This window comes from Syngnathoides biaculeatus, chromosome 10 (genome assembly GCF_019802595.1).
Source record: "Syngnathoides biaculeatus isolate LvHL_M chromosome 10, ASM1980259v1, whole genome shotgun sequence".
In the NCBI taxonomy this organism is placed as follows: domain Eukaryota; kingdom Metazoa; phylum Chordata; class Actinopteri; order Syngnathiformes; family Syngnathidae; genus Syngnathoides; species Syngnathoides biaculeatus.
This window is the reverse complement of record NC_084649.1, coordinates 9,170,680-9,196,681: the sequence shown is the minus strand read 5'-3', so window position 1 is coordinate 9,196,681 and position 26,002 is coordinate 9,170,680. Positions and strand designations below refer to the sequence as shown.

Below are 26,002 nucleotides of genomic sequence, written 5' to 3'. Positions count from 1 at the left end.
ATGGATCTTTGCCAACGGCAAGAAATGCAATGTCTGTTGCTTGAGAGTAAACTCGAGTACACCGGAACATACATTTGAATCTTCAATATTTCACGATCGTTCACGCATTATCCATTCATCCACTTCCTATAGTGCTGGTCCTCATTTGGGTCGTGTTTGAGCTGGAGCATATCAAAGCTAAGTGATTTAACCTCACTTATTCAATATTTTGGGGGGTTTATTATGTTTTTTCTTGAATGCATTTATAATGAGGGTCAATTATCCATGGATTTGCAGGGGTCTGCTGAAATACGAATAATTTGTTTCTGTTGGGGTGATATTTAAAAAAAAGCACAGCTTGTCAAGGGCGAACCTCCTCACCTTGTCTTAAGTTGTTCCATTCCACACTGGAAAAAAACGAGTGGCATCTGAGTCCCTGGAATCCTAAACGTTCTTTTGCTCCACAAAGCAAACCAAACACCAGGTCAACAAACTGTTTACTGGTGCGTGGTTCCTCTGGAATCTTCAGAAAATTCTAAGCGACAAATCACATATATCCTTGATGAGCCAACAATATTGGGACATCTGGCCATTCTGAAGAACTAGAAACAAAAGGGTTCGGAGTCTGAGCAGCCCTCTGAGGGAAGTCATAACTACAGTGTGGCTGATGACAAAAATGGGTTTAACACCAGTGCTCTAGATGAAGATTTGTCAGATCCCTATTGTTCAATGACAGGGCCTGGCTGACGATCTCACCCCAAATGTATTTGATGCCATTGATTCCAGAAAAGTAAAAATAATAAGGGATGTAGCCCAATTACTATCAATAAAATAATAAAGAGGCTTGTCCCCGAGGTAAATGCCAAATGTAAGAACCTGGAAGTTGAGGATGTTGTGGATGGTTCGTGTTGAAGTGCCATCAGAGAAAGGCAGCCTAGAATAGATCATGTCGTAGGCTATGACCCCGAGGGACCACCAGTCACACTCCACGCCATAAGAGCTATGAGGCCCCCCATTCATGGCCGCCAGGACCTCAGGGGAGAGGAAGTCTTCAGTTCCTACTGGAACTGTGGGAGTGGCCACCTAAAGGAAGATAAACCAAACACAATGACACACCAATAACTATACAAAAACAATGATAATAGTAATAAATAATAATAAGGAAATGAACACGGTGCAAACTATATATTCCATTCACCGTTTTGTTAGCCGTGAGCCTGGCAGCGGATCCGAAGTCTACGAGCTTAATGTGACCAGTCCGATCAATGACAACGTTCTCGGGCTTGACATCTCTGCAAGTCGTTATATGAGAAAATATCATTTTCAAAGAGTTGATGGTTGGTAACATGTTCCACTACTATGTTCTACATTCCACTATCCATAAGGAAAACATACATTGACGCCCAACAATTATAGCAAATGCAAATTCAGGTGATGTCCTGTTTGGTGACTAGGAATAGGAAAGTGGCAATGACGATAGTGTTGAGATTCTCCAAATATTGTTGTAAACTTTAATGAAACATTCCTTTTCCAACATTGTCTCTTCATTACAGGCAATGTTCTAAATCTAAAATGTATTTACAATGGATGAGAATCCCAAGGTCTTTCAAAATCCAAATTGACTTTCCTTAAAATAGTCATATGTGAATAATTCTGATTCTGGTTTTCTGTCAGGCTCCCGATATTAGATTAGAACAAACAACTGTGGCTCTGCTATTAAAACCGTTAATTGAATGTCACACTGGTCACAGAGTGCCTCACCTGTGGACATAGCCCAGCTGGTGGACAGCATGAATGGCCTCCACCAGCTCAGCCAAATAGAACTGAGCCATAGACTCATCAAACTGCTCCTCATATCGGTTGATCAGAGACAGAAGGTCGCCGCCAGGCAAGTACTCCATTATCTAAACAGACAATTGCATGAAGTCAGAAAACAAACACACACCAGTGGAATCTGCAGTCGGGTCTTGTTTGTTTGTGACTGAAATACACAAATCGAGGCTACACTTATAAATGCTCATAAGCAGGGCTATATTTAGAAAAACATGCAACAGTAGAACCATTTGTGTGACCAAAGTACGTTTTCCGTTTATGATAATAGGGTGGTTTTTATTATGGATTATGTAACGTCAGATGTGGTAGCAGATTAGCTGTCCCACTGCAGTCAAATGAATATTCTTGAAAAAAAAATAGAAAAGAAAGAGCCAATCCCTTCATTGCGAGTGTGTCTGTGTCATAACCACCTCATCACTAGACAACAAAGTCTACAAGTTAGCAAGCATGAATCTAAATGCAGCTCTACTTTTCTAGCATCTGTTGTCTTAAGTAGAGATGAAAGACTTGTTCAAGCTGATTTCAGCTATAAGGCAGCGACCGTTATAGCCATAACAGATGAGAGCCCCTAGTGCATGAATGGTCGGGAAGTCTGAATGAGCAGGAGCATTATGCTGTGTTACCTAGCAACAGGGAGACTGGGAGCCTCTCTAGCACACGGATAGAGATGGATGCTTTGTATTTTCCCCTCATCCTCTGCTGGGGAGCAGGGTGAGACATAGGGGCAGTAAAGAGAATGCACACAGGGAGAATGGAGGCAGACATGATGAAGATGTGAAGGTTTACTTGGTTTAACAGTTCTGACGGGGATTAACATGAATACTGCACAAAAGCACTGTTTATCTAGTATTGTCAGTTAATCCAATGACAATATAAAAATTGATCGGTAATTTGGCAAATCATAAAAATCACCAAACGTTACGCCTACAATTGATAGTCTGTTTTACTGATACTACAATACTTGTTTTTGTCAAATAGCACAAAGTGTTTCAATATTTGTCAATTACCTAAAGGAAATTGACGTTTCCCAAGTATTCAAGATACGAGGATATTCTTCATGTGGAAAAAAAATAAAATAAAATACATAAATTTTTCAGGAAGACTATTTTTGTCCCCCAACAAAAAAAAATCATTGCTTCTTTATAAGAGTTGTTCACACTGCACACTTCAGGTTCCTTCCTGGAGCAACTCATGTATTATTCTGACTGATCAGACACACAAACTCATAGCTGTGAAATGAAAATGGAAAAATTGTAGCCTTACAAAAGCATGATACCTGTATTTTGATATACCATGTGGTGATGGAAATAAAGATGTTTTGTCCATAATTATACCTTTTCACCTTGTATTTTGTATTTATATTCCTTTATCACTGAACACAACTAATGATTCAACTTCATCTTTTTGAGGTGCACTTCCCCATTTATTAATCTGATCCACATTTTGACTGTTCATCAGCTTATTAGTTTGAACGTTATCATGGTTTATTTATATTATAAAACTATTCTTGTTAGCTGAATTCCAAAGTGAACTGCCCAAGAATGTATTCATCCATTTTCATAGTCATGGGTGAGCTTGGCTCTATCCCAGTCAACTGACAAAAAACTATGAATTATATTCACTTCGACAGGCAATTAAGAGTTTTCAATGAACACAGTGTTTCTCAAACTCTCTCTGCTGGGGCCCTCTATGGTACATAAGGAATATTTGTGTTCATCTCAGACATTGCAATCATTACAATGTGTGAAATAAACTGCAATGGGCTTGTTACAATGTGATTAATACAAACCAAACGTATGTGAAAATGAATCACCATGAATTGCAGGTTGTATTAAACTCAACTGTTTTCAAGCACCTGAACTGTGTGATTATGTTCAGTGTAACAGTTTTTTTTTTTAAACATTCAACATCGCTATTAATGCAGTGTTTTCATTCATTTGTCTTGCGCCCTCTTGCGTGGGGCACGCGCCCCCTAGTGGGGGCTTTGGGAACCATAGAATTAATTTAACCATACTGTACATGATTTTGAAATGTGGGGGGAAGAGGGAGCTCCCTGAGTAAAACCCTTGCAGCATGTGAAAAAGATGCACAAAACAAAAAGTCCTCAGCCATTATGTGACATTATTGGCAGAGTTACTGAATCACACCTAAGTGCAATTTAGAGTCTCCAATGAATGCATGTTTCTGAGATGTGGGAGGAAACCAGAGAACCTGGAGAAAACCCATGTAGGCACGGTGGGAACAAGCAAACTCCATGAAGGCAGGGCCAGGATTGGAACCTTGGCCCTCAGAACTGTGAGGCAGACACTCTAACCAGAAATTATCTTATGTACTGTAATTAAATATTTTGGGTGTAATTAATGCATGTAATTAACACTTCATTTGCAGAACATACTTCATAAGGAATGCATTTGAAAGAGTGAAGCAGGATGGCCCATTGCCAGAACTGTGTGGCCGAATATGTTCATAGCTTGACCCCTTGAAATCACATCGTAAAATGCCTCAAGATTTTGTCAACGTCCAATAATAAGCCACAGTTCCAAATAATTATTGAATTCATGAATTCAGTATAATAGTAGTGGTGGTAAAAACAGCCGTGTTAGTTGTAGATGTTAATGATAAAAATAGCCTCTCACCAAATAGATGTGATGTTCATCCTGGAAAGCACAGAAGAGCTGCGGGATCCAGGGACTGGAGTTCAAAGACAGAATCCTCCGCTCCTCTTCATGAAAAACCACCTGAATCAAATGGGGTGCACAATACACAAGAAGTCAAAGCTGTATACTGTACGTTCATTTCAAAGGGATTTAAATGAAATGTAAAACATTTAACATTGTATAATGTCAAGTTTTTATGTGGATATTACATTTAATGCTTCAAGAGCTCACTTGCTTGAACTAGACATTTTTTTTGCCCAGTACTGGACAGACGTTCATTTATTGCTCACTTCTCTCACAACTCATGTACTATTCTGCCTGCGATATGTTATGTTAGTCACATACAGTGAAATGACGAGTCCACATTTTAAGTGTTTGACTCCACTGCCTCCTCCAGTGGGAATTCCTTTGATTGCAAAGATTGACAAAAGTCATGACTACAGTATTCCTTTGCTCACCCAAATATTCCAAACAATCTATGTAGTTAAACATGTTCAAACCCTCAGAATTTCAGCCTCTCATGTAGGCACTCAATTTTCTGTGGTCCACAATATATATAAAAAAAAAATCTTTGCTTAATCAAAATAAGACATTTTCAAACTTCTGCTTTTACTTTGAAAAATAATTATTTTTCTTTTTTGCTAACATTACGCACCAAATAAGTTAAGAAATAATTTGTTTCTGCATCTCCTGTAATGTCAATTTGAAATGTCATGTTTTTGAGACTGTGGTGAATATTTTTTTAAAAAATCAATTTTATTGATGAATAAAAAGTGATTAAAGATGAATCAAAGAGGGCAAAAATGTCATGTAAATTTGACATAACACAGAGAAGAACATTATTGCTAATTACCCTAACAATTAATGAATGAAAAAAAGGCAACGTATTTAAATTTGGAAATACCAGAGTGGTGGTCAAGAATTAAGACATTCTTCCAACTTTCAGACGCTGTGGGCATGTTCCTGACTAGCCCCAACCTAATGACCAGCAGCACCTTGGACTTTTAAATGTGCTGCATTTGGCCAAGTCATCAAATATTTCCCCTCCTGCTCCTTGCCCTGCGAAGTGCGGCTGGGAACTGTGTGGCTGACCACCCTAACCCCGTTGCACTGGACCTCTGGAGTGGAAGGAGATACGAAATGTAACACTTTGAAAAATGTAACATTTCTGAGTGGCAATTGTAAAGATGGAATCACTCATTTTTAGTTCTTTACAACAATTCAACAACTTCAAAATTGTAGAGGTAAATGTCCACACGTTCCCAGAAGTAAATAAAAAAAAGTGCAAATGGATTGATAAACTGGTATAGTATAGTAGAAACCCCTTTATTGGAGCAATGCTTTGAAAATATGAAATGTTTTCCAAATTACATATTGGCAGAATTGTTGGTTGCTGTCTCCAGGGTCACAAAAGTCATCAGCTCTCCGGATGTCATTCCACATTTTTCTTTACGCCTAGTAAAACTCCCTCATCCAAGATGGTGTCCATGAGTTTTGTCATGTTTCTCCAGTTATGTCAAACACCACTACATTGATTAGGGGCTGAAGAGTCAGAGGAGCTTCCCCAGATGTCTCATATGGTTTACGTCAAAACAGGGAGCTAGAGTCACATCGCAGAAATTTCACAATATGTGATTTCTCTATAATCAGTCTGTCAACTCTTACTTGTAAAGCAGGACATACTGATTAAATTTTCTTTGTCAAAATGGCTTTACATTGTTACAAATATTGCATCATTTATTTCTGATGTCCATGGATAACAGCCATTTGAGCAAATTTAAAAAAAAAAAACCATCATACCATCTTATCAACAGGGGTGTACATTGTCACAGGACAAGTTGTACTGTACTGTAGCTACAAATTTCCTCAGATGCCTGCTATGACTGGAAATACAGTTTAAGTGTCTTGTCATATTACCTATACAGTGCATACACAACAAATTGATAACTTGTTTTGAAAGCAGAGTTCAAGGTTAATAGGAGGTTCACCTATTCGTCAACTTACTGTAAAAAAATAGGTTTGGTAACAATGCTTTTGCGACAGGTCAGCCTTTTTTTTAATTGTATTTTACACAAATGAAAATATGGAAGTTTTGGTACTTTTTTTTTTAAAGCAAGAATCATGGTACCGGTAGTTGATGCAATTTGCTTTCTCCTGTGATTTACAGTGTCTAAAAATGTTTATGTAAAAGTATGCTAAAAATAATGTGACTATTGTAAAGTGCATAGCATCTCACCTAGGCTCTACTACCCAGAGATGTACTCAGCCATGTACTCTATAGCTATTGACCAGGGTGGTGATTCGCTGTGCTGTTTTTTGGGAACTCTGAATAACTACAGATATAAATTCTCCAGATACTCCCCCTGTATGTACTTCAATGTGGACCACTGATATTTATAGCATTTCTCAAAGCTACAGGTTGCTAAATGGTCCCAATAATTAATGAAATGTAACAATCAATGCGAGTAAATTTATAAACATAATGCCACAAGATGGTTTTCCACTTATATTCAATAGGACATCTTTTTAATTTTACTTACGGGTGAACAAGACTTGATGAAAGTGGTAGCTGCTACAACATGACCACGGTAATGCCAGTTGGTGCCGACTTGCGGGTGCAGGACGGTCTTGGATTTGGCCAGAGGGGAAGAACTAGTAAAGTGAGGCTACATTCAAATCTTGCTGGCAGCTTCAACACTCCACACTGAACCTTGAATTGAATTGTTCACCTGCCGTTTCCAATGTCACAGCAAGCTGTATTTATGATTCTAGGAATAATCATTCCACTTTTCCTCATTGCCATCACTTTCACCCAACGGCGGTGGCATCACAAAATGCAAAAGAAAAAGAAAAACATATTACGATGGCTTGAAAATTAAGCTTAGGTTGACTTTTAAGGCACATTTTTCCAGAGCACTATCCCTGAAACGTTTTTTTGGGTATTTCTAGACCACGACTACGAACATATTTAGCAAAAATGGCACTTAGTTGCAAAGCAATTTACACGAGCTGTTAGCTGTAACCTTTGAGAAATATAGAGATATGTGATTTTCCACTCATAAAAAAGCCAAAGGTATTGCAGTGACAGGGAAATGTAGGAGGGAGATCACTTTTTAAGAATATACTCATGCTTCTCAGAAAAATATTCATTCACCTCACCATATAGTCACTATCCTCAACACTCCCAATGACATTCTGCAGCACAGCAGAGAAAGTTGACAATTTCTTGTATAAATTAATGTTTTTGATTGCAACTATGGAGGAGGTCAGTGAAGAAACAGATCCAGGATGAATGATTTCATGACTCATTTTTGACCAAAATTGAGTACAGATCATGTTGTCATGACATATGTTTAATTGAGCTACATAAAGAAGGGTAAAAAAAATATATATATAATATATATATATATATATATATATATATATATATATATATATATATATATAAATATAAAAAACGGGAGGCCCTGTAGCTCAGTGGTTAGAGCACTGGTTTGGTAAACCAGGGGTTGTGGGTTCGTATCCCACTGGGGGCCTCCACTCCCCGAGAAGGGTTGCGTCAGGAAGGGCATCCGGCGTAAAAATTGTGCCAAACATATATGTGCGTTCATCTGAAATGACACGCTGTGGCAACCCCGAAAGGGACAAGCCGAAAGAAGTTGCATATATGTATATAAAAAACAATGGATTATAGTTCAGTACTTACGTGTTCTAGAGAGCGTAAAACTTTCTTTTCCATGACTTTTAGGGCACAAAAATCCCCTGTTGCCTTCTCCCGTACCACTTGGACCTTGCCAAAGCGACCGCGACCAACCACAGTGCGCACTTCAAAATCATGAAGGCTGGGCTGCAAGGCTTGGAGCTCAGAGACCACTTCTGAAACTGCCAATGCAGATAAACACAGAGGAAATCAGATCATTGGTAATTCATTAATTGAGGAGTTTAAATCCATCAGTGTCACACGTGAGTGTGAAAAGTTGTTTATCTATGTCCACTGCAGTTGGCTGGTGAACAGTCCAGGACGTACCCAATCTCTGGGGCAAAGTTACCTGGGACAGGATCCTGCTCACGTTACCCAAATGAGAACAAGCCCTACAGAACAGTGTTTCAAAAACTATGTAGAGCTTTAGCACAAATTGTACAATTGCTAAATCTATCAGCTCAACACCAGACAAATGTAAAAAAAGCATATAATGGGTATTGGAATAACAATGATCTTGTCGCAAGTTAGAATCTTTTTTTTTTTTTTTAATCCATCTGGGCCTGTTTATGTTTAGTTCAACACAAAGCTAATGTTCTGTTGTATGAGTGGTAACAGGTAGATATACAAGTTATCTGCTTTTTTTGTGGAAAAGCATTTCATTGTTTATCCTGTCATTATACATTGTTGATATAGATGAGAAAAGAGAGCTTACGTGTAGCCAATTAAAATGTATTTTCGGACCACTTAAATGCAATAAGATGACTTCCTACATGTCACTGATGATGTACAGGGCTCAGCAACCTTTTTGAGGCCGAGGGCTACTTCGTGAGCACCGATCGTATGAAGGGCTACATGACCTGTTTGTGGCAAATTTCAGACTCAGTTCATTGCACATACATAACATATTTTTGCTTTAATTCATTGTAGTAAATGACATTACAGGAATTTTAAAATTTTAATTCACAGAAGCAAGTCAGATTCAGAATTTAAAGCACAAATAGTAACAATTTGTGGCCTATGGTATTTTTAGAATATACCTCACGGGCGCCTTATATGGTCCTCGCGGGCTACCATTTGCCAGCAGGCACCGCGTTGGTGACCCCTGATGTAGTGGTACACTAGCCAGACTTTAGTGTAGGCAGCGTAGGTTCAGTTCTCACTCAGTGAATGTGAGTGTGAATGGTTCTCCGTGTCAATATGTGGCCTCCAATTGCCTCTCGCCAACTTTTATGATCAAATCTTAGTTATTAAACATTTTTTCTTTACCTCTTTACTCAGTTGGCTATAGTGCTACAGTTACTGGCAAGAGCATCTTTATACAGTACAATATTACATTTTCAAGAGATGAAGTTTAAGTAATCCAGCAATTTCATGGAATGTTTTTCCTTTTACAATTTAATAGTGCAGTGAAGGTTTGTTAATCATAACTTATCATAACATTTAGGACAGGAAAGAGTTGTTTATTTGTTGTTATATCCAATGTTTTGTTTGTCATACAAAAGAATAATTTAGTTCTTTTGCTGAACTCATGATGAAGATAAACTCACAAAAATTCCCTGCCAATTCAAAATTACAACACTTACCTATAAAACAAATAAACTATTTTCCCAAACTGTCCTGTCTCGACATCGACATTGTTGCAAGTTTATTGGTTTCCCAGTGACAATGACCAGCTAATTGTGCCTTAAGATATAGCCCCACAAAAACAACTGATGCTGAAGCTAAGTACAGACAAGTGTGGCCAAGCCTATCTGGCCATATAAATTGTAGTTTTGTTTCTTTCCTCTCCACCCCCCCCCCCCCCCCCCAACACACTTTTTTTTTTTTTTTAACTCAGATTTCAGTGCTGTCATGTCAGCCTAATCTGCCCTGGAACCAGGTCCTTTAGAATTAGTGGCATTAGCCGATGTATTAAACCACAGCAATGGCACTGTCACTTTAACTAATCATCAGATTTTAAATTCGTTCTCACAGACCTGAATGCCCTCAGCATTTTTTCTGTCCTTTGATTCAATGGTCAAAGTGGAACTTTTTCTAACCCATTTCTACTAGTAAATTACACTTGTAGTGGTCTGCACACATGAACTTTTAAAAATCTGCATTACTGGTGAGTAGGAGTCATATACATTTTGCATATATGCCTCATGTTATTAGATAAATATTGGTTCTCAATGGCTACCGACGTTGTACATGACGCACAACAGAGTTGGATGCTGTTATGTTGCTCTTTTGAATAGTACTGATGGTTTCAACAACCGTGACGTGGTATGGGTAGTATTAGGAGGTGGATTTAAGTCAAGTCAGTCCCCACTGAAGGCCCAGGTAAGGAATGCATCGCATGGTCTGTCACTGCAAATACAGGATGACAAAACCTGCTTAAGGTGTAACATGCTTACATTTGTTGACGAAGTTGGCCACATGGTGTATTTTCATGAGCTCGGGGGATTTACACTCTTGGTACAGTAATAATAGAGAGTCCACAAACTCCTCACGACCCAAGGAGCATCCTCCATGCTGCCCACTCAGGCTAACTCGACCCTGTGGAATTAAAAAAAGAAAAGTGGGAAGAAGAAAAAATAAACAAGAAAGCGGAACCTACCTCCTGGCAGTCAACTATTTCGTGCATATTCATATTTTCTGAGCAATTAGGGTATTTAGGTAGTTCAGGTTGTGGCAATGACGGGGTCAGACTGTACCTGAAACAGCTGGTTGAGTCTCGAGCTACGAATTGTGATGGGGTCCGAGGAGGTGGGTCGTGTTTTCAGACTTCCTTGGGTTACGTATGAAAACTTCAACATTGTTAATATTGGAACCTGGTCGAATGACACACAGAGACTAGGTCTATAGTTGTATGTGACGTTTTGCTGATAAGATAGTTAGCTATATCGTAGTAGAGCATAAATGAAGATAAACGGGGGTGAAGCGAATGATATAAATTGAGCATGCTAAATCTAGTCAAAATTGGCTAACGAGTTTGTTTGCTACCTAAAAATGAAGATGACTGTCGTCACCATTTATACCCACAGACATTAAACTCAAACCTTGGGACTACTCACGTTAGTTCCATGCAGATAGTCCGCTTTTCGAATAAATTACGAGACTTTAATATATAAAACGACCCGTTGTTTCTTTCTTGTTCATCACCGCTTCCGGTCAACTTTCAAATTTTGCGCGTGCCCTCCTGCTCCGATGAGACGACATGTGATTGGTTAGATCCGTGTTTGGAGGCTGGTCTCGTATTTTTTTAACCAATCACGTGGGCCTTCCTTTCGTTTCACAAAAAATGAAGTAACTGTCATTTTAAAACTATTATACACAACTTAATTTCTAAGCTTCTATTTCTATCTATCAGAAGTAGAATAAGGCGTTCTACTTTGTGTGTATGGGTAACTTGCGTTGTCACAAACGTCTAGTAGTACGTAAATTTATATAGTATGTACCGGTATGTACATAGATATGGATTATGTACGTTTTGTTCATCGTTTTCTCTCTCACACAAATTAATACATTTTATGTAAAATTCTTCATATCACCAGTGTGGCATGGCACATTAGCGTGCTGGGAGAAAGCAGCAGGTATGGTATTGTGATGGGAAAACAATTAAATGCAATTTTTTTCAATGGAAAAGGTACATCATTGATCACTGTATCGATTTTTTGTTTGATGGCATGCGGTGAGATTTTTCTGAAGTGCAATGTGTGGTTTTCTCAAAGGCTGGAAACGCTCACCAGACTTGATCATACTGTCCAAGATAAACAACATGCAATATCATGTAGACAATCAAAAGTCAGAGGGGGAGAAATAGCTTTATTTGTAATCATATATGCATGTTTCATCCATGTAGATGCTAGTAATTAGTAATTGTCATATCACAGTGGGCAAGTAGGCCGAGGCTTGTCCCTGGAGGCATGGCATAAGGTTCAAGACTGGGTTTGTGATTTTTGATTCGGAGATGGTTTGGGAATGGGAGTAGGAGTGGGGTTGGGAACAGGATTGGGTTTGGGAGTGGGAGTGGTTTTAGGATTAGGAGTAGGGGGAATGAAGCACCCCCTCTTGTGCCACTGCATGTCCCTCACACGTCTGACAGACTGCATCTGAGGCGCAGTGGCTCCCCAATCATTCCAGTGCTTAAAATCTCCATGCTCAAACACATACTGGCGCCCCCTATAGCCTGGGTACACGTACCCCACCCACCTTAGGAGGCAAAGAACAGTGGTCTGAATTACAGCTCCCAAACGATAAACCAAAGTATTGCAGTAGCATTTTAAGCATGCAGATGACATTAAAAAGTCAGGAGATTGTATCTTACGTGCCGTTGATGGCCTTAGCACTGGCTACACGATCTTGGAAACCATAAGCCCACAGACTGGGAACATCATCGTCAACGATCTCCATTTTCCTGCCCTCAAAACCTGCATTCTCAAACAGGTGTAGTTTGTGATCTGCATTGTCCTGGAGAGAAAACCATGCTTTTATTTCATGTTGAATTTGTTGACGTTGCGATAATAATGTCCATTATGAATACAGACCACTTTTAGAGGCCTGAAAGAGCTCAGACAATAGTGACTCTGGCAGTTGGTCCAGGTGCTCCAGCGGGGATACTCCCCCTTCTCCAATACAAACTTCTCCCCTGCAAAACTTGGAAGCTCAAAACCAATCCATCTGAAACAGGAGAGAGAAAATACTCGAGATTCATTTCTTGGTTTTTGGGTCCCTTTAATTATTCAACAAAGACACACAGAACCACTCACGGTCCAGATTCCACAATGATGGAGCCAACTTTCTGTGTCTTCTCCAGTACATCTTTACATTCAGCAGACAATTCCACTTTCTTTCCACGAAAGTTCTCAAACTCAAAAACTGCCAACTATAACACAAGAGCCGAGTCCTTTTTGTTTATTCTTATTTACCCACTTTTGTGTCCTTGAGGTACCTTATATGAGGCTCCACCTCCTCCTTGGCCTTTCTCTGCAGGTAACTGATCTGGGCTTGCTTGTTGATCAGTCATGTTCCTTAGTTTGGTGCTACACAATTTAACATTTGCATGTCTTTACAAATACAGTATAGAAAAAAACAATACAATTTACACAACTTACACTATTGTAACCAGCCATCCTCATTCCACATCTGTTACTTTTTTGCATCATTTCATTGCATAGTACAAGCAAGTGACAAATATATTTTATATAACACTATTGATCATTTGTTTGAGGATCTAAATTTAGCTAACAGCGGTGCTTTTTCTATGTGAACATACATCACTGTCTGCAATATTTGGGACTGCTGCACAAGCTAACGAGTTCCAACATATCTTTAAAAAGTGTCTTTGAAGACAAGAGGTATTAATTTAACAATACTGCATGCTTATTATTCAGAGTGAAGACCTTTTCTAAAGGCATTTATGCATTGCCTCTCATAAGGTTGTTAAAAGTGATCATAATGTTGCAGCACAGTAGTTCAAAATTAGACATACTGCATTTTGAAGCAAGCATTCCGATGCAGATAGAACTAATGAGAAAGTAGGAAAAAGAAGCTTGATAGGGATCTTGATGATTGCATTTATTTCTTTTTTACCTGGATGGCTTGTGTCAGTGCACCTTGTACAAGCCAATCTCCCAATCTTCCCCTTGTTCTTGTCTTTCTTGTCAGCCCGTCTTAGTGTGAGGGTGTGTGGGTGTGGCGGTCTGCCGAACAGTTTGTGGAGGCTGGAGGGGTATTTATGGTTTATTTCTGGCCACAGCAGCAAAAAGCCTGTTGATGCAGCAAGTCTGTCACACCCATTGTGTCCATCACACTGCTTCTCAATAAGCTTGCCTCTGTCCCTGGCAAATGCTGCTCAGCTCAGCCCGTGCTGCTATCCTGATTATGAAGCTGTAGTGGGTAGCTCTGATTGCCAGGCAGCCAGGAGAATGAGCCGAGATCAGTCTCACTCAGTATTATGGATCCCACCCAGTTTCCTTCCTTTATAAGGGTCTGTTTCATATCAGGTTGTTCTCCTGGTATGCTGCCTCACTTACAATGTGAACTTCTTTTACAAGTTTTCATTTCATCAGTTGACATCATCAGGTGTGTTTTCCCCACAAACAGCCACATGCACTCAAATACATTCCATACTGTAGAAAAGCCTTTAATAAATTGTAACATTGCAAATTCGTGACTGGTGGTCATTTTTCTTTTCATTAGAAAACAAAGGCACTTAAAAATGTCAAGTATTCACATAATGCAGTAGCATGAAAGCATTCCTACATTTTATGCAAGCTTGCTGATGTTATAATGAGGCATTTGGATGAATTGTATTATGAAAGGAAGAAAAATATATTTTTTCTTGCATAGAGGAACATACAGGGTGTAGGTAATCATTTCATAAAGTATAAAGAAGATTTAATACCAGAGATCATTTTATGTTCAACTAAAGAAAAGGGGTGATCCAAAATGACTGGAACATGTGAGTGACTATGAACTTAGTTTGAAACAGCCCACTGACATTAGACCCAGTCAATAATAATTGACAAACAGCAACAACAAAGAACAGAGTGGGGAAAAAAAAGTCAATTTATGTCTTGCTCTGCATTATGTTGATGATCACTAGTTGACAGTATTAGTTCAAATATGCACTGAATAGCATAAAAAGTCACACAGCCCAGGCAAATTATTTACAAAACAATGTTTTCAATTTCATGTAATTTGCCTGAAAACCCTGAATTCCAGTTTGCATCGCTCAGATCGGGTTCAAATGTACAAATCAGGCACTCAAAGTGCAAAATATAAACCTTGGTGAGGTGTCTCTTGGCACAAACATCTGTCATGGATGGATTCTGCGCTGCAGCTTGGCTGCTCCTACAGGGAACACAGTCCAGAGAAAAGATTGATTTACTAAAGTTCATATACAATGTATTCGGTTATTTTTGGACACATTGAAAAATATCCAGAATGTTTAAAAATGGATTAGATAACTAAATTGGAAGTGGGGATCAAAAGGACAACTCCAAGAATGAAAGGGGTGACAACTAAATTGATCATAGTGTACATGTATACACTGTATACTAAAGTAGTGAGACACATCTTCAACCAACTGGCCTCAAAAGTTTTAAGTAACTTTTCCACTGAATAGTACTAGTCCAGGTAAGTGGCAGTTGCTTTAAACCGATACATAAGTACCAGTGACAGTTGAGGAGAATGAGATTCTCTTGTGAAAGTCAATTTGTTTTAAATTATTTACATTTTAATATAATCTAATAATTACTATTTTTAATTTTGTATTTTTTAATGTATATAAAGTTTAAAAAAACACAATGATTTGCTAATCATTGAACATATTCATTTGGATACACTACAAAGACAAGATACTTTGAATGTTCAAACTTACCAACAATTGTTTTTGTTGGCAATATTCTCTCATTTGTAATGAGCAAGAATGGGACGAGGTTAACCACTTTGTGAATGAGAAAATAGTCAAACAGTTTGAGAATAATGCTTGTAGAATTGTGTGAAAATTTGAGATTTTATCATCTACAATCCATCATATCAAGAAGATTCAGCAAATCTGGAGAAATCTTTGCACTTAAACTGCATGGCCAAAAGCCAAAATCGAATGCCTGTGACCTTCAGATCACTCAGACGGCACTGCATTAAAAACTGGCATCATCATCATCATTTATAAGTGCAATATAAAAATTCTATGATGCAAAGCAAAAATCATGCATCAACAACACCCAGAAACACTGCTGGCTTGTCTGAGCCCAAGCTCATCGGAGATGACTTGACGCAAAGTGGGAACATGTTCTGTGGTCTCACGAGTCCACATTTCAAATTGTTTTTGGAAATCATAGACATCGTGTTCTCCAAGGCAAAGAGGAAAAGATTGGTATTAGGGCAAATAAACCAACAGAGACCCTGGACTATTCAGCGACTGAAATTATACATCAAACAAGAATCGGAAAGAATTCCACCTACAAAGTTTCAACAATGACAGTCATTCAGGAAACAGATGTAGCAGGAGTTTAGCTCTAATAATTTTCTCCCACCAAAAGATGCCTGGCCTCATTTGTACCAGTTACATACATTACTCACAACAAATTTGGGATATTTGGATTTCGTGTGAAATTTAAGGATGAACCTAAAATGCACTATAACCTGATCAGGCAAACTAAAATGGCCTTCTCAAAATATGAGCTTCCACATGACCAATTGCTCTATGATCCAGTACTTTTTGCACAACCTGATCTTCTTCAACAAAAGGCTAAACGTCAAAATTCAACACAGTTGTTTAATCTGTGAATGAATCAATATATATACTAGTTCAAATAGAATTAGAAACGGATGTTCTTCGAGGGAAGTGTTGAGTGAGCCTTGAGTTTCACAGAGCGTCATCACCAAGTTGACAAAGCTATAGAGAGACTAGCGTAGTTGACAGAAAGGGTCAACTTTTGATCAAACACCTGCTGTGAATTTTGCCATTCATACCATTGTGAGGATTTGTGTAAAAAGTACAGAAATGATAAAACTTGGACAGGTTAATTCAAAGGGTTGGAATAGGTGAAATTAAGTTATAGTGCATTTTAGGTTCATCCAGAAATTCAACCGAAAGGAGGAAAAGTATTTTGTGAGTAGAGTGAGTAAGCCCAACCATAAATAGTGGAAGTCTGCAAATAATTGAGACTAGTTATATTGGTCTTTTGGGAGCAAAAATTCCACGACGATGACACCCCAGTTGTAGTTTACTGTAAAACTAAACAGGCAACAAAAATAGTTTTATTGTGATGGTCTACTTATTTTTCTAATCTTACTGCAAATGTGTAGCTCCATGCATGCATTTCATAACACTGCCCCAAGGTGCACATAGCAGAAACAGAAGATAGCCTTTTCATCACGTGACTATCTGACGTAAGAACATTTCGGACAAGCAAAATTATTTTTACAGTATTTGCTAAATATTTGTTTTCTACTGTTAACCTGACTTGACAGATAGCGCTGGGTGTGGTGTGGAAACTCCTGGGCAGAGAGAGTTCCACCCCCCTATTTTTAATTAAATTCATTATATTTCTTGTTTGAAATTGATGCAGTTGATAGAACAGACAAGTTAGTTTCCCAAGTATATTTCAAATAGTAACTTTTTTCAAGAGAAAACTTGTTTTTTGTTATTTTTTTTTTTATTTCTGGTTTACAGCACAGACCGAAGACTGTTGCCTCTACTTTGACAACTACTCCGATTATGGAAAAAAAATAATAATTGCAAATATTTTGATCAATATTGTAATCATGATTATTACATTTGAGAAAAATGCTTACTTTTACTGCACTACTTTTTGACAAGAAATACACAAGTTTTCTGTACAAAATTAATCTTTAAACAAGAGTAAATGCTAGACAAAAAATGTACCCCTTCAAGAATAATTCTACATTTCCAAGCGCTAACTAAATAGATATGCTATTACAAAGTGAAATCACAAATTGCAACTTAATGGACGCAAATATAGTTAAATGCAATAATACTAGGGGTTATAAGCACTGACTTTTCATTTGAAAATCCCTGTCACTATACTGAATTGTTAAGGAAGGGTACGTCTCCTTTGTTCTGCTTGATTGGTCAGTCATGCACGGTCACAAAATACAAAGAACTTGCCGTTTCACCGCCAATGTGGTGCGAGGCCCAACTTCAAAATAAAAGTTTCATATACTGTATAACTACACTGGACTTAGATGACATTTTAAGCTCTTACTATGAAGTTGGCGATGGAACTCTCTTGTTGAAGCCTTGAAAGTCTACTGACATATAAAAAGCATGATTTTTGCTGTTTTTAATTTAAAAAAAAAAAAAAGGCAGCTGGAAAGGACCCATCCATTTTTTCACCACACGTCATGGTGTTGTCGTATATGGATTTTTGCATCTCCCACCATGAAAATCCTCTCGAGGCATTTGTTCTGGAGAAGAAGCAGGAAGTGATGTTTTTTTTACAGACGTCCACACTGGCGGGTTTGTGTGTTTCTACCAGTTATACCAGCGGGAAAGTAGCTGTTTTTTTCTGCGTTAGCCAAAATTCTGGCTCGTTGTATTGCTGGATTTTGCTTGAACACTCAGGAGAATGGATTCACTCTTCACACTTTTCCAACAGACCCAGTTCGTAGTGAAAAAATGGATTGCACAGGTGCAAAGGACGAGAGCTTTGTGGGTTCTAAATGACAGGTAGGTGTGTATTGAGCTATTAAAAAAAAATAATAGTGGGGGGGAGTAATCCTTCTCTCAGAACGTAACAAAAGATCCACGTCGTCATAATTTAAAGTATGTAAGTCGGGTACTAAAGGTGTCAATGCGCGTGGGCTGGCGTTGTTCTTCGCCACCGCCGCCGCCGGCGTTGTTCATTGCCGCCGCTGAGGTGGATCAGGTGGAGAGGGCGTTTGGTCACGTGCGGGAGGAGAAAGGAGCTCTCACCTCCTCACCGGCCACCGGTGTCTGGGCACCCGTGAAGTAGATACTTCACCTGGCATGGGTCCTCTTGAGTACGCTACATACTGTCATACATACTGTTGGGGAGTCTGTTGTTAGTTAGAAGTGATCTGCATATCATTTATCGAAACGATAGGGTAATATTGCCCCGGTCACTTAACTCGATTGTGAAATGTTCTTCGAAAAGAGTTTCCATGTCAGAAGGGGCGTCGGAAAAATCCGAAAATCTCTGCTGTTCGTCTCCCATAGCTAGCAGGTGGCGCAGCGTCTTGTCAAGAATTTCGGATAGGAATGTCAATAGACCTTTAAGGTCACTATGCAATGCCAGCATTATATCACGTGACCTACGCATTGCCCAACGCAGCACCTCTGCGGAGTACAATGCGCACACAAAGAAAAGTTGCTTCGTGAAGAGAGCCAAGAAGCTCATCTCTCATGATTACTCCAATTTAGTCACATGCTGTGATGAAGTACAAACCACCTATGGTGCAGCATTCTTTGTCGATTTCACAGCATAATTAAATGTATCAGGTGGTCATTTAGGTCCATTTGTACAGCCAGATACTATTCCACCTATTCCATTGCTGTTGCTTTGTTCCTTGTAGCGGAGGAGAAAGTAAAAACCAGCTCCAGGAAATGACCAAAATATGCTGAGTAAATGCCACTAGGTGGCGCCCTACCCAATACCACCCGTTGCAACACCTCTGACTTGGAGAAGAACTGCAGCACATTTTCAAAACAGCATGCAAGGTCGAGTGCGCTTGAGTATAAAGTCAACCTATCCATCCATTTTCCAAGCTGGTCACTGGCGTGCTGGAGCCTATCCCAGCTAACTTAGGGAGAAAGGTGGACTACACCCTGAACTGGTTGCCAGTCAATCGCAGGGCACATATCGACACCATCACTGAGCGGGAATCGATCCCACGCTGCCCGTACCAAAGTAGGCGTGGGATAACTGCAGTGACATTAGCGCGGTTGCTACCAGAGTGAGTGTAAAGTAGCCTTACGGCTCTCTTTATATTCGTGCGTCTGGTCACTGCGGCTCTGGAGTTTCCTCTGCATTTTATGGCTATTTCCGACGGCCGTTTTCTCTCTGGAACAAAGCAGCAACAATAGTGACCAAGTAACTGTGGCTGCAAGAACAAGGACCTAGATGACCAGAAGATACTGCAAAATCAGTCAAGAAGGTGGTGGTGTAGGTGATATGTGTAACAGAGGGGAACGTTAAGTATGTCCTCACAGCATGTGACTAAGTCAGGCAAATCACGAGAAATGATTTTTGCTGCGTTCTACGCACCTTAACATTTTTTTGCTGTGTGCACGTCAAGTCAGTCAAATGATGCAACGTTGGCGCTGAGTATAAAAAGGCATATGTTTTGGCCCCTGGTGTCAGCTGACTGGTGGGCACTGTGCCAAATGAAGCAATTTTCCATATGCAGCAGTGCCTGCAGTTTAAATCTAAAAAAAACAATACCAATCAAATTGTGACCTTGGTGGATTTAATTTAAAAAAAAGGCCTAATCAGAATTTTCGGATTCGAATGAAAAACACAGAGAACAAAAACAACATACTACGACAAGATTCTGCACCGCCGTATTTTCTGCGCCTTTGTTTTATGGCGCCCATTTTGATTTAATGCACAAGTGAATTTGTTCACTTGTACAGTAGCTTCCAAGTCCTACAGTTTATTATCATGGAAGAACATAGCCTTCTCCCCTGAGACGACTACAGCCACAAAATGTGGCATCTGTTGGGCGTGCCCAAATAGTTGCATAGATGTTTGTTAGGCCGTCCCAGATTGAATGGGAGAAAGTTGTGCAAGATTATTTCATCACACCATGGCAGATAATTGTTAGCAGCTTACCAGCAGCTAATGTTCACAGCCAGCATGAATTGACATTTTATAACACAGAGACTGAAAAAAACAAAATGGCCATGATACAGCGAGGGGACCCTGTTTAAAGTAAGCAATTTTCAACTAAAAAGAAGCATTTTGTCAACTTATTCAAGCTAAACATATTTTCTAGATCTGCAAAAATGATGGAAGAAGTGAGGACATGCCACCAATAAGGGTTGGTTCCACTCACTGGGGGAATTGGGAGGAGAAAATCAGGGGAAAAAAAATCTGGAAATAGGTGAATTCACGTGTTTTTTTAGGTGTCCATTGTACTAGTGCATAGTCTGTTGATCGGCATACCTTTGTACATACAGGCGAAGGCAGAAAACAACACGGCAATATGTTTTTCATACCTTAGTAATAATATTAAATATTACTGATTGACTGTGCAGGATAACACCACACACCACACACACACACACACACACACACACACACACACATATATATAAATATATATATATGGTATATATTTTTTGTATTTAATTTAGTCTTGACCTACCACATGCTGCTCAGCTACCATTCCCCTTCGTGTTGACTGATACGCTTCTTAGACTTCAATTCTGTCAGCCAAGCCGGCGAGACCGCACTGAGAAACACACATGAATATTTTGTGAACAAAAAAAAAATACATATTTGCACAGCTCTCATCTTTTGTTTTCTGGTGCTGTTACCCTCCATCTGTGGCACCTATGGGTGGAAGTACTCGTGCAGCTCCTGCAAGCTGGCCCGCAGAGCGGGGGAGCCGAGGCAGCTGGGAGGGAGATGGGACCACTTCATCATTTGTGCTTTCCTGGTCTTCTTCAGTCTCCTCTCGTCCCTCTGCTCTTTTTTTGATTTGAGCCTGACGGAGTGTGTAAAGTACACTACCATGAAACTGTGATGTCTATTATATAATCCAGAAAAACATACCGTAGGTCGAAATGAGCTCTTTCAACTTACAATGAGCGTTGAGGGGCTCACGCCAGGAAACACAGGGATCTTTCTGGAGGCAGAAGGTGAAGAGACAATCCTTTGCTTTGGCTGCTCCCCCTCCGAGTCAGACTCCCTGTGCCCTCCATCTAAAAATCAACAACAACGTTGAGGATAGTGGTGTCAAACATACAGCCCAATGTATGGCCGGCCGGTCCAAGGGATAGAAAACACATCCACTGTTATTTCTCAATAAAATTAACTGTTGTTTCAAATTATTTCCACTGGAGAGCACGGTGATGACCACTCACTATTTAAATGACATTCCGAGATTGGCTATAACTAACAATGTGACACCTGATATAGATGCACAAGTGAAAGCTAAAAGATGCAACGTTTCATGGCCTTGTGTGAAAAAGGGATTGCCCTCCTGAAGAGGAGACTGAATGGAGAAACCCCCAGAAACCGACAACAACTCAAAGAAGTTGCAGTAAAGGCCTTCAAATGAAGAAACCAATGGCGAAGTCAATGATTTGTAGGCTTGACACAGTTATGACATGCAAAGGGCTATGCCACCACATATTAAATGTTATTCACTATAAGGTAATTTAATCATGTCTGTTCCAGTACTTTTGATCACTTGAAAAGTGGATGGCTTCAAAGAAAAGGTCCTCCGTCCTGAGTTGTTTCACACATCTTCTTCTTTTCCTTTCGGCTTGTCCCGTTAGGGGTCGCCACAGCTTGTCATCTTTTGCCATCTTAGCCTATCTCCTGCATCTTCCTCTCTAACCCCAACTGCCCTCATGTCTTCCCTCACCACATCCATAAACCTTCTCTTTGGTCTTCCTCTCGCTCTTTTGCCTGGCAGCTCCATCCTCAGCATCCTTCTACCAATATACTCACTCTCTCGCCTCTGAACATGTCCAAACCATCGAAGTCTGTTCTCTCGAATCTTGTCTCCAAAACATCCAGCTTTGGCTGTCCCTCTAATGAGCTCATTTCTAATCCTATCCAACCTGGTCACTCCGAGCGAGAACCTCAACATCTTCATTTCTGCCACCTCCAGTTCCTAACCCTACGTCGCATCTCGATGTACTCCTTTCGCCTCTCCTCAGTCCTCTCAGTATCCCACTTCTTCTTCGCTAATCTCTTTCCTTGTATGACTCCCTGTATTATGGGGTTCCACCACCAAGTCTCCTTCTCCCCTTTCCTACCAGATGACACACCAAGTACTCTCCTGCCTGTCTCTCTGATCACCTTGGCTGTCGTCGTCCAGTCTTCCGGGAGCTTCGGTTGTCCATCGAGAGCCTGTCTCACCTCTTTCCGGAAGGCCGCACAACATTCTTCCTTTCTCAGCTTCCACCACCTGGTTCTCTGCTCTACCTTGGTCTTCTTAATCTTCCTACCCACCACCAGAATCATCCTACATACTACCATCCTATGCTGTCGAGCTACACTCTCCCCTACCACTACTTTACAGTCAGTAACCTCCTTCAGATTACATCGTCTGCACAAAATATAATCTACCTGCGTGGTTCTACCGCCGCTCTTGTAGGTCACTATATGTTCCTCCCTCTTTTGGAAATAAGTGTTCACTACAGCCATCTCCATCCTTTTTGCAAAGTCCACCACCATCTGCCCTTCAAAGTTCCTTTCCTGGATGCCGTACTTACCCATCACTTCTTCATCGCCCCTGTTTCCTTTACCAATATGTCCATTACAATCTGCACCAATCACAACTCTCTCGCTGTCTGGGATGCTCAGAACTACTTCATCTAGTTCCTTCCAGAATTTCTCTTTCAACTCTAGGTCACATCCTACCTGTGGTGCATAGCCGCTAACCACATTATACATAACACCCTCAATTTCAAATTTTAGTCTCATCACTCGATCTGATACTCTTTTCACCTCCAAGACATTCTTAGCCAGCTCTTCCTTTAAAATAACCCCTACTCCATTTCTCTTCCCATCTACTCCGTGGTAGAATAATTTAAACCCTGCTCCCAAACTTCTAGCTTTACTACCTTTCCACCTGCTCTCATGGATGCACAGAATATCAACCTTTCTCCTAATCATCATGTCAACCAACTCCTGAGCTTTTCCTGTCATAGTCCCAACATTCAAAGTCCCTACACTCAGTTGTAGGCTCTGTGCATTCCTCTTTTTCTTCTGACGCTGGATCCGGTTTGAGTTGTTTCACACATCCAGATGTAAATAGAGTAAAAGCTGGAATACTGAACATTTGTCTCATATTCATCTTTTGATCTGAAACCAAAATGTATTCAGTATACAACAAAGACAATGCTATTCCAATACTTTTGGAGGGGACTTTATATGAAAAATGAGAATAAGGGATGACCTGTGGAGTCGCAAGACCGCCAGTCAGGAGTCTCTGGAGTCTCAGTTAAAGTTGCACGTGAGCGGCTTGAGTATGACTGACGTGATCGTCTGCGCCTCTTCCCTAAATCCACCCTGGATTTCTGTGCACTGGTGTCGAGAAGAGGCGTGGTGCTCTGTGCAATGAAATACAGAATGCTGCATAAAGAGTTATGGACTGCATACAGTGGAATCTCTGAAGTTGAATGCTAAAGTTGTACATTTGAATTTGGAGTGTTATTTTTTTTAAAATACACCTCTGAAGTCAGGTTTAGTAGGCATCTAAGAATTCTTTAGTAGCACGTGATTTTGTTTTTCTTTTATGTTTTGTGGCAAAAAATAAGACAGTTGTGTCACTGATGCACCAAAATATGCTTTTGTCATCCAAGCAACATTACTGCATTACTACATTGTCTGTAAAAGCTTTATGGTGCAAGCATACCCTGGAACTGATTATTTCAATTTCCGATTTTCCTTAGAAAAAATATTTCAAAATTTTAATAAATCCGATCAATCAGTGCCTGGGTTAGAGCGCAGAGGTTCCATTGACCAATATACATGAAAAATGATACACTACAAACTTGTATTATTTGTGAATCCAATCACTGAATGGTTAAGGTGTGTAAACAGAGTCACCAGCAAGAGTCACCACCAACCTCAGGGAAAGGAGACAGATCTGCTTCATTTGCATCAACATCTTCGACTGAGACGTCAGGAAGTGGATCAGTGACAGACTTCACTATTGGTTCAAAAGGAGTCCTTTGAAATAAGTTAGGAAAACATTAAGAAGGGTTCCAAATGAAAAACCTATAATATTCTGTCATTTCCAGGTCCCCAATGAGTTCACATCATTTTTTTAAAAATATTAATTATGACATTGTTGTCAAGGTAACACTATGTACTGTATTGGGGAAAAAAGCGTATCAACACTATGTACAGAAACAATAAGAGTTATGCTCCCATGTCTGCCTCCTTCAATGTAACATATGTCAATTAGAGCCATTTACAGTGAAGAAAGTAAGTATTTGAACACCCTGCTATATTGCAAGTTCTCCCACTGAGAAATCAAGGAGATGACAATTTCCATCGTCGGTGCATGTCCACTGTGAGAGATAATCTAAAAAGAAAAATCCAGAAATCACAATGTATGATTTTTTAATGATTTATTTGTGTGATACAGCTGCAAATAAGTATTTGAACACCTGTCTGTCAGCGAGAATTCTGACCCTTAAAGAAGTGTTAGTCCGCCTTCAAAGGTCCACCTCCACTCCATGCATCATCCTGAATCAGATGCACCTTGTGTGAGGTCATTACCTGCACAAAGACACCTGTTCACACCATACAAACAGTAAGACTCAAACTTTTAACATAGCCATGACGAAAGAGCTGTTCAAAGATATCAGAGACAAAATTGTACAACTCCACACGGCTAAAAAGGGCTACGGAGAAATAGCCAAGCAGCTTGGTGAAAAAAGCTCCACTGTTGGAGCAGTCATTAGAAAATGGAAGAAGCTAAACATGACGGTCAATCTCAATCGGAGTGGAGCCCCATGCAAGATATCACCTCATGGGGTCTCAATGATCCTTAGAAAGGTGAGGAATCACCCCATGACAACACGACAGGACTTGGTCAATGACCTGAAAAGAGCAAAGACCACCGTTTCCAAGGTGAGTGTTGGTAATACACTAAGGCGTCATGGTTTGACATTATGCATGGCACGGAAGGTTCCCCTGTTTAAGCCAGCACATGTCAAGGCCTGTTTGCTAATGACCATTTGGATGATACAGAGGAGTCATGGGAGAAAATTTTGGGGTCAGATGAGACCAAAATGGAACTTTTTGGTCATAGTTCCACTAACCCCATTTGGAGGAAGACGAATGATGAGTTCCATTCCAAGAACACCTTCCCTAGTGTGAAGCATGGGGGTTGTAGCATCATGCTTTGGGGTGTTTTCCTGCACATGGGACGGAACGATTGCACTGTAATGAGGAGAGGATGACCGCGGCCATATGTTGTGAGATTTTGCGGAACAACCCCTTTCCCTCAGTCAGAGCATTGAAGATGGGCGGTGGCTGGGTCTTTCAACATGACAATGACCCAAAGCACACAACGGAAAATTAAGGAGTGGCTCCGTAAGAAGCATAAGAAAAGTTCTGGCGTGGCCTAGCCAGTCTCATGACCTAAACCCAATAGAAAATCT

At 39.9% G+C, this 26,002-nt stretch overlaps 2 protein-coding genes and 1 pseudogene across 5 annotated transcripts in view; all 3 read right to left on the bottom strand.

The window, feature by feature from the left end:
- cita (citron rho-interacting serine/threonine kinase a) overlaps positions 1–11,372 on the bottom strand; it is a 56,128-nt gene extending 44,756 nt beyond the window's left edge. For all 4 annotated transcript variants that reach the window (XM_061832969.1, XM_061832972.1, XM_061832971.1 and 1 more), the window contains exons 1-9: positions 11,229–11,372; positions 10,869–10,985; positions 10,569–10,710; positions 8,176–8,351; positions 4,449–4,550; positions 1,741–1,883; positions 1,178–1,271; positions 856–1,062; positions 361–514 (exon numbers count right to left, since the gene is read on the bottom strand). In XM_061832969.1, coding sequence (XP_061688953.1) covers positions 361–514; positions 856–1,062; positions 1,178–1,271; positions 1,741–1,883; positions 4,449–4,550; positions 8,176–8,351; positions 10,569–10,710; positions 10,869–10,970 — 1,120 coding nt within the window. In that variant the 5' untranslated portion in view covers positions 10,971–10,985; positions 11,229–11,372. The remainder of the gene's footprint in view (positions 1–360; positions 515–855; positions 1,063–1,177; positions 1,272–1,740; positions 1,884–4,448; positions 4,551–8,175; positions 8,352–10,568; positions 10,711–10,868; positions 10,986–11,228) is intronic.
- Positions 11,373–11,976: 604 nt separating this feature from the next.
- Positions 11,977–18,532, bottom strand: LOC133507321 (beta-crystallin B3-like; annotated as a pseudogene).
- tnks1bp1 (tankyrase 1 binding protein 1) overlaps positions 14,287–26,002 on the bottom strand; it is a 31,482-nt gene continuing 19,766 nt past the window's right edge. The window contains exons 5-10 of the mRNA XM_061831927.1: positions 24,458–24,560; positions 23,785–23,938; positions 21,456–21,574; positions 21,188–21,357; positions 21,016–21,102; positions 14,287–15,009 (exon numbers count right to left, since the gene is read on the bottom strand). Coding sequence (XP_061687911.1) covers positions 21,030–21,102; positions 21,188–21,357; positions 21,456–21,574; positions 23,785–23,938; positions 24,458–24,560 — 619 coding nt within the window. The 3' untranslated portion in view covers positions 14,287–15,009; positions 21,016–21,029. The remainder of the gene's footprint in view (positions 15,010–21,015; positions 21,103–21,187; positions 21,358–21,455; positions 21,575–23,784; positions 23,939–24,457; positions 24,561–26,002) is intronic.